The sequence below is a fragment of the Cydia splendana genome, chromosome 5, assembly GCF_910591565.1.
Source record: "Cydia splendana chromosome 5, ilCydSple1.2, whole genome shotgun sequence".
In the NCBI taxonomy this organism is placed as follows: domain Eukaryota; kingdom Metazoa; phylum Arthropoda; class Insecta; order Lepidoptera; family Tortricidae; genus Cydia; species Cydia splendana.
In genome coordinates this window covers 18833838-18854756 of record NC_085964.1, presented here as the reverse complement: position 1 = coordinate 18854756, position 20919 = coordinate 18833838, and the positions used below count along the sequence as shown (strand labels likewise).

Here is a 20919-nt window from a genome sequence, read left to right as displayed (position 1 = left end):
TTTTATTTTCGGCCAACTTCTATAGCTTATTAACATTAATACATCAACGGTAACATTATAATAGAAAATGAACTAGGTATCGAATAAAATACCTACGTAGCTATGTTTTTGAAATCAACTAACTTTATTGCATCAGTTTTGTTTAGATCAAATTAATGTCAATATGGTATAGTTACACTTTTTTAACGATAATTCTTAAGTAACATTTGTACTTTTTGGACACCTTAAAAATCCAACTATATTAAATACTTATGGCATATGACCAACATCAAATAATGGGAAGGTTAAAAGTGTCCACATTTTTAATACTCCTACCTACTTAATTTTGCATGTGTTTGCATAAATGTAACGTAGAACATGTTTATCACATTCTCTTCGATAGCGTACAACGCACTGCGTGGGTGTGCTCGGTCCTTAATATACTTAGCAACTAACATTATCAAGTAAAATATTGTATGAGGCAACCACGACCAGAAGTCACATGTTGATTTTATAAATATTAACTTTAATAAGGTGGTGGTTGGTGCTCGACGCGGTCCCAGTACACGTCATCTTGAAACTTAAGTCATTGGCATAGCAGATAGCAGGGTGTCATCTATTAGGCATTAGCATGTCGAGCACTAGTACCACCACCTTAATAAGCACTTAGGGGTTTAGGAATGTATTTATAATATTTATGTAGCGGCTGGTCGTGGTAACTATAGATTAAATAATTATTATAATATTATGTATTTACAACTTATAGTCTAAAATTACATATAACATTTAAATACAATACGTCCTCGCTACAATAGCGTATTAACAAATACAAACAATTCTCAAGGACAGTGTTTATATTGACAAGCAATAATTTCTTTAGTGAAAATTTTCTGTGCTTTAATCTTAAAGGAATTATGCGTAATATACCATGACCATTTACAAGAATTGTCTTTCTTAGTTTTATAAAATTGTTTTGAACTGTTTAGGTAGTAGAAAGTTAACACTGGTAAACAATTATTTAAACATTACATACATTTTCACATGAACTATTATTTAAACTCAAACACCAACTGAAAATATCAACAAATCAAGTCAGCCCGCTGTCTCAAAAGCTCCAGCCTTAATTCATGTTCGCGGGCCGCTAATCTCAAAGCGGCAATACTCGAACTCCGCACGTCTTCTATCGCTTGCGGTATCGACTCGCTGCCAGGCGAGATCGGGGGTGAAACGGACGGGGCGGGGGAGTTAACTTCCACAGATAAACGCCCCGGCGATAGACGGTTCTCTGGCGTTTTAGAAACATCTGACAGTCGGCTCTGCTCCGACATTCGACTGTGCTCGGACAGTCGGGAATGTTCGGGGGATAGTCGGGGCGGTTCGGGCGCGGTTAGGTTGGCGAATATGGAGTGGAAGTGAGGAGAGGTAGCGTATAGCGGGGCGCCGAATAGGGGTGGTCGGGATAGTGGGGGGAGGTATTGGGCGCCGAAGAGGGGGGAGCTGGCGTACCTGTAGACAAAGAGACATTTATCGTTAGTTATATTTTTATTTATATGTACATAAAAGAGGTAATCTGTGGAATGATTTAAAAAAATTAACTACATATTTGAAATGAGAAAAAATAAAGAAACTATGACTTTTGCCGGGATGTCAATGCAAATGAAACAGCAACTAAGACGCACTCAAACTCATAAATACTAAATATACTCAAATTAAATTACTGGCCATAAAACAACATTGTGTTTGGGTTTGTTAGAATTATCCATATGAGTATTTAGTTGCCTGTTTAAAGAAAAGTACAGTCAGCCATAAAAGCTAATATTTTTTTGTCAAAAAAATTATTCTCACCTAAAACTGGCCAAGGCGGTGTCAAACGGCTTCCTAAGGCCGAAGCCAAGCTGGCTGAGCGGGTGCGGCGCCGGTGGCAGCGTGGCGGACGTGGGCAGCGGTTGCCCTCCGCTTAAATACCCGCTGTACGGGTGTGCGTGGGGCCCCACCTTCTCCTGCTTACGCCACTTCGCTCGCCGGTTTTGGAACCATACCTGTTGGCAAAAGGTTTAGTTTAGTATCTAGTAGTACGTTATCTGCATTACAATAATCTGGAATAGTTAATGACTGGTGATTTTTATATCTTGTAATCATTTAAGTATACTTTTCGGGACATAGTTCTTAATGAGAGAAGTAAATTATGTCTAAATATGGCGCAATACGATATTTGTTACAAATTTGTATGAGATATAATAAAACAGCAAGCGTAGTATGGATGCAATCTTAAAATCAGTCAATTCAATTCATTGCATACCCATTAATCTACCTAATCTAATCTAATACCTTTTATCGACCAATTCTTGTTTATTTGTTGGTATATTTCGGGGATCTCGGAAACGGCTCTAACGATTTCGATGAAATTTGCTATATGGGGGTTTTCGGGGGCGAAAAATCGATCTAGCTAGCTTATTTCTGGGAAAACGCACAATTTTGAATTTTTATATGTTTTCCGAGCAAAGCTCGGTCTCCCAGATATTTTTGTTACTATAGAATTATAGATATATGTATAAAATGTAAAAACAAAACAGTTCAATAATGACATATTTAACCATTTTTTTAAATGACATATTGACCATAATGATATATTGATCATCGTTCACAATGAAACAGGATCGTAATCTTATTAATTACTAATAACTCCTACCAGGAACAACGCGCATAAAATGGTTACCAAGAAAATATAACAAAGACAAGATATTAATTAAGACCGATAGTGTTCTTACAAGATTTTGTAAGGCGTTTCATATATTCCTAAGGCGATTACAAACAAGAAATATTTTTTTTTAAGTTTTAGGTTCTTAAACTAATCAACCTAAAAAAGAAATCAAATATTACTTAGTCCCTGGTATGCCAATCATGTTATCAGTTGCCTTAAAACCGTAAAACTATTTTTTGAGTAATCCTTTAGGTATTATTCGAAGCGACGTAATGAAAATAAGGTGGTGGTACTGGTGCTCGACGCGGTCCCAGTTCATATCATCTTGAAACTTAAGTAATTGTCAATAGAGGTGACAGCAGGGTATCATATATTGGGCATTAGCATGTCGAGCACTAGTACCACCACCTTAGCTTCGATTAATACCTAAAGAGAAATAGATTAGAGAGAGATTATAGAGATTTCGCAGTCACAAACTACCCCAAAACGCGTTTTTTTATGGAGCTAGTGTCTTTATTATTCACATGTCTTTTAGACCTATCTTACATGAAATCCCTCACTAACTCGATTGACTTTTTACATGTACTCGTAACTATGCGTAGATACGCAATTATATCGATTATGGTGCTCGATCATACCGATTATCGACCACAATAATTGATTAAATTTAATAAAAACATAAGTAGAAGTTCCAGTGAAACAATTTAGACCTTATAAGGAACCTAGTCATTGAATGAAGTACCTATTCTAGACACACAGTCTTATGCAACAAGTATTTTCTTATAACATTGATGCATTATTGTGCATTGACATTATTGATATTGATACATTGCAAAAACTACTTTCGTTGAAGCAAATTATGTACTTATTTGGATTTAAATTTAACGAAGCCATTGACTGAGATAAAATAATACGTAGAATTAGAACACTGTAAAAATAAGTTTAAGTTTTGAATGCCTACTAAACGCATACTAAAATCGGCCGCGCGGCATCGAAAGACTTAAGGGGCCCACTGATTAACAGTCCACCGGCCTGTCAGTTGTTCGGAACTGTCAAAATTTTGTTCTAACTGACAGGCCGATACCGTCCGGCGGACTGTTAATCAGTGGGTCCCTTTAACTGTGTAAATCAACTTTAATAGGTAATCGTTTACATTTTGGTGCCCTTAGTCCAATAATTACAAATGTGGTTGTACCTGTGGTTGTTACATGTACTGTTTTGAAATATAACTGACGTATTTTTAGATAGGTACAGTCAGCGTCAATGTTTTTTGTTTAGGTATAAGAGAATGGCCGATACTTATACATTAGCTCAGTAAGACTTATAGTTATTCCTAAACTTACCGAGCATTCGCCACAGATGAACTTGGTACTATTCGATTGAACCCGAAATCCTTAACAACTCCATGATAAAATAATAAGTATACTAGTTTGCGACAAGCGGGTGTCGATATGCGTCGGGAATAATGTCCCTGTGCGGTGATTAAGTGATCGTTAGCGTTCTTAGAGCGAGCAGAGCCGGGTTCGAGCCTTGTCTTATAAGGAATCTTGTATAATACCCGTCCGTGTATCGTTCAAAAATCACCTCTAGTTGTATAGCAATAAGAGCGTCGAAAGGTTGAGGATTGTGAGGAATGGTGTGACCATGATTTCAGACGGATATTAATCGGTTAATCGCCGCTGATTGGATGAGAGCGACAAAGGTGATGGGCTTCCATTTTCGAATGAGGAACGTTAATTAGTAGTATTTGTTTTTGTGTATCTCCAATCACTGGGTTTAATAAACTACGAGGACTTATATTTGCTCATATCGCCAAAAGTGGGGTTCCAATGTTTATAATTGTAAATGTGCACGGTATGTTGTAAACATTTTTATCAAAAAAAGTTATTCAAATTATATAAATATTTTAGAAACATATTGTGATGACAAAAATGGAATGAACTTCAAATCAAAATACTCACAAAAATTATGCTGAAATTATTAAAAAATTGTAAGATTTGGAGTTCTCCTAGTCCAATAGCCGACCCTAGAGCAGTGCTGAAGATGCAACCGGAAAATACGATGCGAAAGAAAGTATGTGTAACCGTTTCATAATATGTCTTCATTTCATTATACCACTAATATGAAAGATTAAATAATTTTCCGAAGAATTCGTGTCTTAAAAAAATCTGTAGGGACCATAGCAATGGAAGCTACACTTCATTAAAATACGTCACACTTCAAAACACACTGCCACATTTATTATCAGCGTGGAAAACTGGTTATAACCCCGATGATCATCATTATATTGACATTTCACCGATCGCCTCCGGTGGCCAATCAACAGGTGTCACCAGAAATGGTTTGCATTTAACTCCACCAATCCACCTTTACGGAAAACTTACGAAATAAAGTAATTATGGACATGACATGTGACGAATGAAGGCAGTTCCCATTTACTGTAATGAAAACATTAAATTTATGGACAAAGTGCTCAAAATTGCTTTTTTATGGTGCGTTATGTAATTTATATGTTTTTAAACGGCATGCGGTTTTCGAAAATCGAAGAGGTCGGAGTTCGCGGAGATTTTTATTTTGTTATTCGAAATACAAACATACTTTATGGTGTGGTAATAATGGTTTTCACACTTTTCACATGCTGCACAACTGCACATAGTCCACATGCATTACGTCTTGGAGGATTGTTGTCAGAATGTTTTTAAACTAGGTACTAGGATCATGGTGACTGTAGATAAGTACAGTCAAGCAATTTGATTCCTATGCCAGTATAGAGCGATGTCATAATGAATCAATTTGTATATGTATATCTTCTACGACACTGCAGCCCTGTACGACAGGGTTTTTCAATAAATTATTAACCCTGAAGCAATGTCATGTCCATATCTAAACGCCAAAAAATTGCAGATATATAACTAAAGTGTCATTCTATAGAACTTGCTAACTATGTGAACAAACCACCATATTGAAACTGTCAGAGAATGATGATTTCAGTATGGCGGTTTGTTTACATAGTTAGCAAGTTCCATAGAATGACACATTAAACAGGTAGGTACTCCACAGGTGACACTTTATAAATTATTAATATTTCCAAATACCATATAAACATATTACACTAGCTCACCCAAAGTGAATTAAATAGCATTAATATTAATACAATAATAGGCGATGTGTAAACAGCATCCATAATGATATCGTACGGACCCCGTCGGGCGCGGCGGGGCGCTCGAAGTGCGAGTTTTTACCCCACACTGGACGCACATAAAAAGATATGAGCCCTTTTGTTGTCTAAAAGCCGCCTAATCGACTGAAACTCGATGTTTATGACAAACGTAGGCCGCTTGGAGTTATAGACTACTTATGGATATATTATTTCTACAAAATAAATTAGTGGTTTTATTTTAGTGAATGCTTTAGTGGCCCCTGTATTGAATCAAAATATCGCCAGAAACAAAATACATATTTAGGATTACCTAGTGTACGAAGTGCGAGTTTTTACCCCAAACTGGACACATAAAAAGATATGAGCCCTTTTGTTGTCTAAAAGCCGACTAATCGACTGAAACTCCATGTATATTACAAACGTGGGCCACTTGGAGTTAGTTATTGAATTAAATGTTTTAGAGGTCCTTATATTAAATCAAAAGTTAAACAAAATAAATATTTAGGATTAAGTAAGCTAGGTAAGTAGCATACGAAGTGCGAGTGTTTACCCCACACAACAATACCTGAATATGAGCCCTTTTATTGTCCAAAAGCCGCCTATTCGACTGAAATTCGATGTTTACCTAAGTACATATATTATTATTTTGTTCCTAATCAGTTATGCAATTGAATTAAAATTTAAACTTCCTTACCTGAATTCTAGCTTCAGTAAGTCCGATTTTCAAAGCAAGTTCTTCCCTGTAACAAAAGAAAACGTTTAGTTAATAAAATCTTATAGACCAAAAATTTTACTATTTTATCGAAATTGCACTTTTGACACTGACAGATCAGTATATATTGGAAAGATCGATAACTAAAACTCGAAATGGCCTGCTAGTCACTGATTGTTAAATCGATAGAGTCAGACCAAGAATAGTCTGCAGCGGATTTGATAGCCCACGCAGTGCAAGTGTTATTTTAAACGTCAAACTTCAATGAAATTATGACGTATAAATGACACTTGCACTGTGTGGGCTATCAAATCCGCTGCAGACTTTTTTTGGTTCGACTGTAATATACAACGAAGCCTAAATAGATATTTTTATATTTCGTTTATAAGGCTGCCGTCCGGACCTCAGCCATATCCGGGTCCGGCAGCTCAGTGTCGAAATTTTTTTATAAAAATGTACCTATTTACCTAGTAAAAACGTCCGGATAGTGCGTCCGTCCGAACGCCTTCTCAAGCTCATCAAGCTGATAGCTGGTGAACGTCGTCCGGTACCGGCGCTGTTTCCGGCGCGGCGCGTCGTCGTCGTCCAGGCCCGAGCCGGATCCGGGCCGCTCTGGGTCCGGGAGCTCCGTGTGATCGGACACGCCCATGGTGAAAATTTTTGGGAAATACTGCAACAAAGAAAGTTAAGTTTAGGATGTGTTCAGAATCATATAGATTGTATAAAAGTCAGTAAAGATCTAAGATCGTTTCACGAAAACTTTAACTTGTAGACCAGGTAAATAGGTACATGTATGTACTAACAATGGTAATATCTTTATATCTCTTTTAATTAGGAATTCAGTTTAATTTTAATCGTATTACGTAGATTTAGAATGTGTTCATTGACTGTTCGGATATTTTCAAAACCAGCAACATAAGTGAAATAGAATTTAAATATGTAGATCTAACACCACACATCTATGTTTCAACGGTTTTAAATTCCTTCACACATGCAATTTCATGAAAAAATAATCTTACAAGGCACCAAACATTTGCATATCATAGACAATTAGCAACTACAATAACAATGTACATAATTACAATGTTAATATAAACGTATTCGCGAACCCTCCAGCAATCGCTGTTTTTCCAAACACCTAATTGACAAACCTGAATAACGGACTTTAAACTTTCTTTGTTACACATAAGGTTTATTTTAGAATGAAAGTGGGTGGTGTTTAAGCTGTTTTAGTTTGGATTTATCGATAATTCAAGCTGTATCAAGCTTCCTCATCTTAATTGCAATATGCAAACTTCCGGCTCCTTCCACGCCCTCATACTTTGGTCTAGATGCCTAAGTCTTGACAGCTATAGATCATTAAATACATGTTCATAATACATTAATAATTCATTGAATTTGCAGATGGATTTATTATACCTATTATGACTATAATATCATTCTGAAAATATTTAAACATTTGACGACCGGTCTGGCCTAGTGGGTAGTGACCCTGCCTGTGAAGCCGACGGTCCTGGGTTCGAATCCTGGTAAGGCCATTTATCATCACACAAATATTTGTTCCTGAGTCATGGGTGTTTTCTATGTATATAAGTATGTACTATTTATCTATATAAGTATGTATGTCGCCTAGCACCCATAATACAAACTATGCTTAGTTTGGGGCTAGGTTGATTTGTGTAAGATGTCCCCAGATAAAAATAAACAAAAGAAAAATTTTACGCTGCGGGCGGGATATAGGTACAATATACATAACTACTAAACAATACATCATACTTTAGCAGCATTTACTTGCTTAAGCAGAAGATGTTTCTAGTTATTAGATATTATTTTTATTTTCAAAATCACTCCGTTTTCGAAGTTAACCTAATATAGGTCTTAAATGCAGAGCCAAAAGAAGAAGAAAACTAGATTTTTTGTTCCATTTAACCGTCCATGTTGTATTGAAAATGTTGTAATTAATTAGCATCCTATCACACCTATAAATGTAGGCTATTTAAACTGGGTCTGAAAAAACTAATTAGTTTCAGCTAATTAACGAGTACCGAATTAATTAATCATGCTGGTTCCGTTAATCGAAGATCGGTACTTGTTTTGTATTATTATTTATTCGTTTTTAACAAGAAGTTTAGTAGAAGTTTTTTTTTTGTTTATTAGTTCTTAATTATTCTTGTACACTGTCAATCTCAAAGAGATTTAAGTTTTTCTTTGTATTTTCGAAGTCTGCATATCTATTCTAGAACCACTTATAATAATCCATACACACAATAATTTACACCAGGGGTTCCCAATCTTTTTCAGTCCGCGGCGCACGTGCAAATTTAAAATTTCGGTGGCAACGTCCTAACCTAGTTAAAGGCTATTCTAAATAGGTAAGGTAACATGGTGAGGACAATTGGCTCACGGCGGCGCCCCTCTCTACTGTCTACGGCGCCGCGGAGCACAGTATGGGCGCCGCGGAGCACAGTTTGGGAACCCCGGATCTATACAAAGAATTTACAAATTTAGAATTAGATAGTGTTTCCATTTGCCTAACAAATGGACATCATCCCGGGAAAGTTAAAAGGGTGAAAAGGAGGGTGGAACTTTGTTAATGGTAAATATATGGAAATATACTAGTTTTATGCAGATTGAGTTGTGTCCTAAATAATGTACCTATAGATGGTCAAAATGTAGTCATAGGTCATTACATAGCAACATGAACCGATAATGGATGAAAGTAGCTACCGGCGGCAGATGGCCGGCAGGTGGCGACACGGTTCGTCGCCCGCGCCGGATTAGCGAATCATAGAACTAATTTTATTGGAAATCGGTTAAAGCTGTATAAAGGTCTTAGGGGTTTATCCATTAATTATAGACAATCCTTCTGATTGGTTGTATAAATCCGATATTGTAGATAAAAAATTGAGCTCATATTATTGTAAATTGGTTTAAGTTAACTAAAAGTCCAAAGAACATCCTCCTCCTTGTGTCGTATTCCTCATTGCTGAGGGTCGTGGCCTCCACGAATTATTTTGTGGACTAACTCCTTCCACTTGCTGCGATCTTCAGCAGTGTGCAGTGCATCGTGGATTTTAGATTTAGTGCCTTCACGGATCTGATCTGTCCATCGCATTGGGCTTCTTCCACGTGGTCGCCTTCCTTGGAATTTCCCCGTTACCAGAAGTATTTCCCGGTTGTCATTTTTCTTTCTGGCTATGTGTCCAAAGAATTCAAAAATTCTGCGAAGACAGATGGTTGACAGCCTGACAGTAACTCCCACTTCTTGTAGGATGGACACATTTGTGCGGTGGGCTGTCCATGGCACTCGAAGCATTCGCCTCCAGCACCACATCTCAAACGCATCAATGCGAGCTCTGTCGGCCTTTTTCAGGGTCCAAGTAATAGATTAAAGTATGTCCTTTGTCCTTTGGATTTACTATCGTTAGGTAGGTACTTTGTTTAACTTTAATTATTCATACTAAACGTAAACTCCTATTGAGTTTAATATTTTATCTGATTTTAAATTGAAATTGTAATGTTATAATAGGTACCTATATTTCTAGTTAATTATCTATTTTTAATAGTTTTACCTGATTAAGATCCTGTACATTTACCTTAAGGAACTTAGCTGACCCTCAGCTTTAAGGTTTACCTAACTAATAAAAAAAAATGTTTTATTTCACCTCACAAAGGATAATTTTACAAACAAAATTTTTGTTTTATAAGTACCTAAGTACCTTAGGTATGTTAATTATTTCTTAAAAACTTTCGTGGAAGTAGGATCTCTATCCGGATTACTTAGGTAGTACATAAACTGCTATTTATATATTAAACGAGCATTATTTCGTACGGTTGTAATTAGGGTCTTCCAGGGGTCAATACAGCTGGCCCAAGACAGGGGGGTTTGGAGAGCGGTGGTGAAGAACTGCACTCCTGATGGTCACGACCCTCAGCCTTGAGGAACCGACTAAGAAGAGAGAATTAGGGTCTTCACTCCTAAAACGAAGTTTATCTACTTCGTAAGCCATATTAACTAAATCATGAAATATATCTTCTGCGGTCGTCCACTTTCCTCTTAAGGTGTTATAAAAACTGCGTTCCACTTAAGGGGCCCACTGATTAACAGTCCGCCGGATGGTATCTGCCTGTCAGTTGTTCTGAACTGTCAACTTTTTGTTCTAACTGACAGGCCGATTCCGTCCGGCGGACTGTTAATCAGTGGGCCCCTTTAGATGTAAAACACGTATATTTATTAAAATCTTAGTAAGTGATAGGTACCTAAGGTACTTATAAATTGACGCCCTGCGGGAAAGCCCTTTAATTTACAGTACCTACCCATGTAGATACCAACATCTTGATCGCAAAACCTAATCTGCCTCTCTGTCGCTCGAATACGCAAGAGCGATAGAGAGGCAAATAACGATTTTCGATTTCTCGATGTTGGCGGTAGGGGTTCTGGTTTTATTGCAAGGTTCCTTTTAATTTAATTGCAGTTCACATATTTTTACGAGCTGCAAATCTTTATGTAAGTAATTATGAATAACTCGCAAAGTTCATTAAGAAATAATAAACTTAGTTGTGATTAAATTGTTATTGAGTTTCTTCAAGTATTATTTGATGAAAATATTTAAACATTAAAATTGTTTGTGTCAATTATGAAAAAAAAACTAGAAAGCTAAAAATGCAATCCCAGATTATATATAAGTACCTATCCATATTTCTAGGGTTCCGTACCCAGAGGGTAAAACGGGACCCTATTACTAAGACTCCGCTGTCCGTCCGTCCGTCCGTCCGTCTGTCACCAGGCTGTATCTCACGAACCGTGATAGCTAGACAGTTGAAATATTCACAGATGATGTATTTCTGTTGCCGCTATAACAACAAATACTAAAAACAGAATAAAATAAAGATTTAAGTGGGGCTCCCATACGACAAACGTGATTTTTGACCGAAGTTAAGCAATGTCGGGCGGGGTCAGTACTTGGATGGGTGACCGTTTTTATTTTTGCCGTTTTTTGTTGCATTATGGTACGGAACCCTTCGTGCTCGAGTCCGACTCGCACTTGCCCGGGTTTTTACAATACACAACCTTTACTTATTTAAGTTCTTATTTATTTCGCAGTAGACTTGAATTTGAACAGTCATCATTATTTATTTATTTATTACTCAAATAAGTGACACAGCATTGCAGTAAAAACCAAGGCACGGTGAAACTACAAAATAAGAATACAAGAAAACAACAAAAAAAACTACAAATAAAAACGAAAGACAAATTAAACATTAGATTTGGGCGAGGACATAACAGCGTGGTTCCGTTGCGTCGTCTGACTTACATAAAATATAAAATAAAATTATAAAATATTGCTATTGTTGATTATAAAATTACTGTCTATATTCTATGGAGAGATTTTACGCAAAAATAATTGTTACTCGTGACAAAGTATCGTGATTGGCGAAAAAACGGTAAATTAAATAAAGCAGTGGCCATGTCTTGGTCCAGTGCCGTTGCGGCTCTACCTAGGGTCTTACTTACTTACAGCTACTCATACATTTTAACGCTTACAGGTTAACTGCCTTTCTTGTTAACCTTTGCTTTAATCATTGTATCAGTTAGTGTCAGTTAGTTTTTAATTGTATTACAGGTTATATAATATTAATAAAATATTTAAAAAAACTTACTCAAATATTTTACCAAGTTTTTATTACATCGCCTAATGCTACAATAAAAAAATACATTAATTTTGGATATTTTCGTATTGTACTTAAAATTATTTTGAATATCATCGACCATTGAAATTTACAAACGGAAAGGATATAGGCATATATACATCGTCTAGTCCCCAAAAAACAAGCCTTATAAGTAGTTACTGTGGGTCTAGATCGATTTATGTAATATTGTCCAATTATATTTACGTATTTATGTAAATTTAATACAGTATTCCATAGAACTTTGTATTCTTACTCTTTCTAATTGACCATTATACTACACTTCGATTGATTAATATCATGCATATTTCGAGTAATGCTTTTCTTTTACAGGGGGCTGATTTTTGAATTTCGATCACTCGACAATCGGTCGAAAACGGCGATATACTATTTTTTGAAATATGAGCGATAGAAATTGGGAATCGAGGGGTATTGACCACTCGTTTTTAATTCTATTAGTAGAATTTAAATGCCTAGTATTGGAGATATTATTGAACGAAATACACGAAATCGAGCGGTCGAAATTAAAAAATCGGGCCCCAGATCCTAATCGTGTAATGGAAACCTCCGCTAGGCGTACTCCAATATCAGCGCTAAATGCTGTGAGGCCGAGCATGTAATCGCAACACTTTTTACGCTAACTGTACCGAGTTCATTAACCTTTGCTTTTTGTGCCATTAGCGGCTTCCGCAGGAAACTCACTGAAGGAAATTCAAGTGAAAACTCTTGCGCAAGTGGCGGCGACATCCAAGGGAAAGGCGTATTTGTTGACACTTACTAACTATAAAACTAGCTGAGCAAAATATAGATGCTATATTTTAAGTAGGTTAATCCGTGTTATGTTATGAAAGTAATTAGGTACAGTGAGCCTGAAAAGTGCATACCCAGATACCCAGTGTATGAATCGAGTTCATTCTTAAAGTGGGTAGGGGGAAGCGGGCAGCTTGGTACACCTTTTTTTGAAATCGATTTTAGGCCCCAAAATGAAATCAAAATACTTTTTTTTTGTACTTAGTAGATGACAAATTTACTAAGGTATACAAAGTGTATCATTTTTTGTTAAATTTATGGCCAGTAAAAGAGATATATGGATTTTAACAAAAAATGGGATTTGTTCAATTGTGCCCCACCTGCAGGGCACTTTGATACATTACATGGGACACTTTGATACATCATTTTGGGGTACTTTGGCACGTGAATCAAAGTGCCCGGTAAGTGTTTCAAACTGCCCCCCAGAGCACACTTTACAGATCAACTCAGTTAGCTGACCATTAGTAAACTTTTTAAACATTATAAAACGTCTATTAAGTGCGGTGCTATTAGAACATACTACAGTTAGTAAGCAGCAGGTGCACTAACACTACAAAAAACAACTTTTAATGAAATCAGTGTCGTTTTTGACAAAAAGCTACTTTGGTTGTTTTAACTTTTCTTTGTTAATTTTCTTTCTCTTTGTACGTTCGCACTATAGGTACAGTAAAAAAACTTTTAACAAAAAAACAGGCAGGGGCACTTAGATACACTAGAGGGGCACTTTGATATGTTCAAAACTGCCCCAATCTTTATTGTACCAAAGTACCCCAATGGTAAAATAAATTAAAAATAATTTATTAAAAATATACTATTAAGTATTGCTTTAAAATAATAAGCTAATCCTATTATTGAATAAACGTACTAAGCGCTCATTATGATGTTCATGCGGTAAAGTCTAAAATTTCGCACCACGACTCGATAAAAGAATCATAATTTATTTACTATGCGACCGCGGAAACACGTTTTCACGCACCAAGCGGCAACGGCTGTCAGGAGAGATGTGCCGAAACTCGTACCTCCCTCACACATACAAAGCCACGCTTTAGTGTTGCAGAAGGTGAACATAAGTTTTTAGTTAAGGAATTAGTGTGGGTGTTCAAAACTGCCCCTTGTGCCTATCTACCCCGCTTCCCCCTATTTACTTTTGCAGCTGTGTTAGTTAAGGCCCTACAGTTTTTTTTTAATTATTGTGAGTTTGTCATTTAGGTATATCGCAGAACTATCATGTCATAGTAATTTCTTCATTTCCGGGATTTTATAAAACCAATGTAACGCAAGCAACATTTTTAGGAGTGACGTGAAATAATAATAATTGTAACACTAAAATATTCCATGAGACGTCTTTGAAAAAAAAGATAACCTTAATTTTCGCAAGAGGAAAAAAAATAGAAAATTATCATGAAAAAATCAATGTATTAAGTAGCATTTTTTTTCCATAAAATGACACGCAAGCCAGAAAAAACTTTTACTACCGTCACGATCCTGTCAACATCTATTTGCAATCCGAGCCGTAAAGCTCCACGTTGTTATCCTGCGACTGCGATAGGATCGAGAACAGTAGATTAACACTCGTTAATGGAGAAGGACAAAAAAGTAATCCTTCCAGGCGCCGCCGGCAGAGAATGGAATAGATGGAATAGTTTGAACTAATAAATTGTTATGAACAAGTTTGAACTAACATATGAAAATAAACAATCTTATTTATTTCTTACAATCTTATTTATTTCTTACAATCTTATTTATTTCTTGAAAATAAACAGTCTTATTTATTTGGTACAACAATAAGTTATTAGCATACATCGGGGTTTTTGGTGCGGGAATGTTTTACACTAGACAAAATAAATAACAAGTAAAAACTGTAAAAAACGATACTAATTTAACATTTCTAAGCACATTTGGCCCTTACTACCTACGTTTAATTCATAGTTTGGTAATTATTGTATGGCTAATAACTTATTAGCCATGTATTTTGTATGTTTAACGTTTAGTTTAGTATTTTAATGGTAGTGTGTTGGTGGTCAAAAATCGTGGGTTCAAAGCTCGTTCATACCTTATAGAGCGAAAAAAGAAATGTCCTCGGGATAAACGCAAAAAGTTGATTAATATTTCTTTCAGGATCCTCATGACGAGAGGTTACGAACCGACTAATTGTAATAAATAACCAATTTAAAAAATATAATGGTCTAATGTGAGATTTGTGAGTTACACGATCACATAATTATTTTTATAGCATTGTTTTTATCTCGTATGTTGATATTTTATTTTTATGCGTTTCAACACCAAAATTGTTTCCAACTTGTCACCATTCCTTTAAGTTATGAACCCTTGATGCAAAACTGCATGTAACTTTCTCTCTGAGTTTGCAAATGTAGAAACATAAATTAAAGTGTAATTTAATGATCCCGTAAAGTCGCCGTATCCACTTAAACACCTGTACTACGACCCCTCATATGATACCTTGAAGTTATTACCACCTCGAATACATATTTTATTACAGATGAATATTACATAGCCTTCTATTTATTATACGGTATTAATTAACGATCGTAATGCAACTATTCGCATCAAATTAATCGATTAATTTCAATTAACAATCGCAAAAGGTAAGCGCTTCCATATTAACACATTTCCAATTTCAATTTAGCGTTGAGTAATTTTAATTACTTTTTATTTTAATTTGAAGGCAGCCGGTTAATTTGTTTTTTCCGTACTAGGCCTCGAAATGGCCCGATAAGTCATAAAGGTAATAACATGATAGATGTAAATAATGATCACGGTAATAGATAGGTAAATAAACTGGTTATTTTCCTACGAGATCCTATCAGTCTTCGTTCCTAAATACAGAAGGTAGGTAAGTACCTAATAATACCCCTATGCGCTTATAAGTACATACTTACAACTAGCTTTTTACTGTAGAAGAGTGGGTGCCCCACGAGTCACACCGGGGATCCGGCAGACCTCGTCGGCGATGGCGGGATAACTTGGACTCCTTTTTGAGAGACTGGCCAGATGTAGCTCAAAACCGGGACGAGTGGAAGAAGAGGGGGGAGGCCTTTGCCCAGCAGTGGGACACAACAGGCTCATAATATAATATAATATATAGGTATAAATAGGAAAAGCTAAGTACAAGGGCGAACTTCTTTGAGAGATCTCTATCAGTACTACTTGTTTAAACAACTTCAATAAACTTTGGGAAACCGAGAAACTTTAGAATACTTTTAGATTAGATTGTAAGATATTGTATTGTTTCATAAACTGATTTACAAATAAAGAAATACTATACACCTACATATAGCTTATCCCCGCGACTTCGTGAAATGATGATGATGATCGATAAAAACTATCCCATGTCCTTCCTCAGACCTAAAAGTATTTTCATGCCAAATTTTATCTTAATCGTGAAGAGGTAACAGACAGACAGATTTACATTCGCATTTATAATATTAGTAATGGTGCCTATTTGTAGGGATACTTATTTCAATATAGGATTATAATGTAATACCAAACGAAAGTGCAACCAAACTAAAGCAAGTCAACCAAAATAATCCGGAGTAACAAACAATTACCTACCTATTATCCATTCCTCAAACACACCCGGGGTATCTCCGGTTTGCACTTGGTTTATCTGAGAATTCGAGGATTAGTTTTTGTCAGTTGGGTCCGCTTAAGTGTTAATGGGACGGATTAGGCTCCCTGGTGATAAGTGAGTCACGGTGACTGATGGCTCCTGCCTGATAACCTTGACATTTCCTCAGTCTAGTGTTTTAAGGGGTGGATAAACTTTGAAAGGTTGCCTAATTTTTTATTTGTTTAAAACGGACACGCTGTTTGTCTTTGTAAGATACCTATACAGAAAAATAAGGACGGAATTAATAAAATTCATCTTTCTACGACTTAAAGAATAAGAAAAGATTCATAAATAAGGTAATAGTTATAAAACAAAGGATAATGAAGAAAAGGACGGAAATATTGTAAATATTATCGATAAAAGAGAAAAAGTAACTACTGGTTCGATCATGTTTGATGATCATCTTATAGCGCATTTTAAGATAAAAACCGGTTGTGTAAGTGTTGTAACACATTTATTCAACCTCTGGGCTTACGCTCTCTAGGTAGGTATATCAATATAACGCGAAATCAAATTGAGAATAGACAAAGTTATGAAGAAACGTTTTTATCATAATTTTCTGTGATTCTTTCGTAACCTCGAATGAGCAAATTACATTTAGAATTTAATTGTAATATCTAACATCTAAAAAAACATTAGTAGCAAAAACATCTTTCGCTTCAAACAGCGTATTGTTATCAACTTTAATTGTGCAGTCATCACACCAATCAAAACTATTATTTGAATATGACGTAATCACGATCGAGATAGAGCGATGTAAATCGACTTTCCTATTACCAAGTAGCGGCGAGTAGCGTGTAATGAGAAACCAGAATGTTAATTAAGATCTAATTAACTCTAATACAATCAACAATGCTGCGCGCGTTCCGGAGTCATCCGCAAGTCATTGCCAGGGTCTTCAAATAACCAGCTTCCATGGACCTCTTGTTCCCCAAGAAAGACCCAAAGACACACGCATAGCGGGCAGAACGGGAGGTCTACCTAACTGGTATTGATAATCAAATTGAGTGCGGCCAACCCTTTAGTAAAAAATCGGTTAAAATCACTCGTTCCAAGGCCTTTTGTGATGTGAGAACTCAATCTAGCCAACACTAGCATTGTACATGGAATCGTTTCAAAGGGTAATAAAGATTATATCAAACTTTTTTTCAAGCAATTATAAACTGTATCGGTTAGGAAAAGGCTTAAGTGCAGTCAAGTAAAAGATGAATCTAACGCAATACGAAACTTTGTAATTCTGATTTGCCTACTTGATAAAAATATACTTACAGAAAAATATTTGCATTTTGCATTTGTCTTACAAAAAAAGTGATGTTTTACCTCAATTAAAAGTACATTTCTTTTAGATATAATTTACTTTTCAAACTTTATATTTTTAACTCCGAAAGCTTTGTGAAAATTTCCCTACAGACACAAGAAAGTTAATTTAACGGAGTAGGTAATTTGGTATTGGCGCCGGCGCCCTCGCCGCCGGCGCATATATCATTTTAAATAATCAATCCTTTACTCGTTGCTTTGTATCGCTCTCTTACTCAAACATAATTTAGTACGCATTCAAACCTCTTGTTGTATTGTGAATTTTGATTAGTTTTCATCGGACACCATTTTAACCAACGAGCACATTAATGTCACGCATCTTGTTCGAACAAATTTATGATACCTTTTACAGCGCAATAAATATAATAAAATAAAATCAAAGTCAAGAATTCTAACCCGCTCGGACGTTATTAAATGGCAATAAAAACAATAAAATAAATACGCTATTGTTGTAGATTCGTATACGCTTCATTTTTATTAGATCCCGAAATATGGAACTAACATCCCAAACTGGCCACGATACTGGCCATAAACAAAATTAACAACATAGGGACCCCCGCTGCTTTCAATTTTGAGTCTGACATCGGCCTTAATTCAATAAAGCAATAAAATTCACCTAATTATGCAAATGCTTTTAAAATATCAGGTATTATGCCTTTTTTGACTCCGAAAATGTATTCCAGCCGTGAAATAAGGTTATCGTGGGCTTTGATTAATGGAAGCGGGTCTGATCAAAATAATAACGATATTATTTTTGTATTTTAATTATTAAACGTAATTAGCGACCTGACAGGAGGCGTGAGTTGTTTAAAGCTTTTGAATAAATTAGGATGTTAGTGTTTTTGTTTGCGATGTGGATAATTATTAGTAATTAGAAAGTTAATTTTTGATTTGATCAATAATAAATTCGGTTAACTAGAATACATAATTACATTAAAAAATGTTAGCTGGATAAATATCCCTTGAATCCATTTACCTACCTAGACAATTGTAGGTATTTTATTGCTTATATTTTACATTTACCAATATTAAACGTGTTATGGAATAAAGTGTACGCAAAGATATCTGCATATATGAACTTTAAACATATTTAATTTACCTATACAATATAAGTAGGTACTTTAAAAGTATGCCAAGGATTTTTAACTTTTTTATAATGGATAAAATCAACATTTGTTGTAGATGTAGTTAAACTGTAAGTTAATCTTTGGTTATGTAGATAGGTAAGCAATTACCTTTACCAATTAAGTACAATTAGATTTAAGCTAGTTATTAATTTCGTTTAGTAGTACCACTGTATATATATTGTATGTAAATAAATGATTTGAAAAAATTTATTATACAGAAGAATAGATATCAACAAATAGTTAGAAACTTTTATTATTTATTAATAAATTTATAGACAAAATTCTCATGAAACATCCCGTCAGATACCCATGGTGGCTATATTTAAATAGGTAACAAAAAACAAAAAAGAGCAAAAGGAAACAATACGCAGCATGAACTTACATATTTTTCATACTCGCACATTAAAAAAATATGAAAATTATTCATACCTCTCACTTCACACCGTAGTTACACAAAAAGTCCTTAAGCACGCGACAAAAGATAGTCAACACGTATAAATCGCCGTCGATGAGCCACAATTTACTTGATACCCTCACGGCAATAAACTATAACACTCCGACGCGTCCGATCGACTGCGAGAGAATAACGCGGGCTGGTCGCCTACGCAGCCGGTAAAAACACAACCAAGACTAGCGGGCCCAGGCCACTCCCCTGCGACACACCCGGCCAATCACGACTCGCCAATACGACACACTGCTGTGTGCTCAGTTGAGGGTGGGCCCGAATCACTGATACCGGTCCCCACTTTGATACTACTAATTGACTTTATCAACAAACCGACTTTACTGGCCCGAGTCACGATATATGCGTTTGTCCGCAGTGTCAAAAGCTCAACTCTGGCCCACTAGCGATGTAATTAAGTATGCTGAGTTAATGGGTGATTTGAACGGAAGATTATTCAGACGTCTTCAATATGCTCTAGGAGAATATTATGGTTACTGATTAATAGCCACTTATTTGTTCGAAGTGACGGTGTAAATTAAAACTGCATTATTGATGATGGTTTCTGCGTCTTTAATTTCTATAGAATGTTCTGAATATTTGTTATTTAAGTAGGAACTTGTACTATTGGTAGATAATGTATAATCAAGAATACTAGGTATATGTATTAGTTTAGTATTATGTCACTACCTGTGAGTTCCTATAATTGACTTCCTGTATTTAATTTGTTGTTTATGTTAATTGCCACAGCTGTTGGATCTCCAAATAAATAAATAATAATAATATCGATGCAATTGAATCTAATTCATACTTAAGTAATTAAGTCCTTTTTGTGACAGCTGAGATCTTTGGTTGGACTCCTTTCTGAATTGGAAAAATCTGGATCTTACATGCTCAATTATATCCTGAATTTTATTGTATGAGTAATATTATGGAATGATACGTACGCATCTAAGGATAAATACTTTCACACCATAGCTGATGATTAAAAATATTAAAATGCTCTTAAAATTAGATACGACTCATTTAAAATTACGTAGCGAACCGCACGTAGATATACCTATAAACAATAATAACTAAGACTATCGTCTAAACAGACCTTTACCGACCAGTTCTAGATGAAGCTATAAATTCCACAGGCCCTATTGAGAGTCCAATTAGTACCTATGAAATGTGTATGATTACAGCCATGGCGGCGACTAGGCTATACAGCCTGTACACAGTATAGTGGCTGGCGGCTTCTTTGGTCTAATTACAGAGGCTGTAAAGCCATTCAGATGCGCTGCAACTGTTGCAACTTAGTTACTGGACAGTAATGTTTTATAAGCTACTCATGTTGTATCTAATAAAAT

The 20919-nt window shown here is 35.7% G+C and overlaps 1 protein-coding gene across 1 annotated transcript; it reads right to left on the bottom strand.

The window, feature by feature from the left end:
* Positions 1–920: 920 nt before the first annotated feature.
* Positions 921–19895, bottom strand: LOC134790978 (homeobox protein aristaless-like). The gene is made up of 5 exons (XM_063762015.1): positions 19555–19895; positions 7020–7222; positions 6535–6580; positions 1825–2018; positions 921–1485 (listed from the first exon to the last, which is right to left on the bottom strand). Exons 2-5 carry the CDS (start codon positions 7199–7201, stop codon positions 1059–1061), a joined length of 849 nt encoding a protein of 282 aa, XP_063618085.1. The 5' UTR covers positions 7202–7222; positions 19555–19895; the 3' UTR covers positions 921–1058.
* Positions 19896–20919: the final 1024 nt, after the last annotated feature.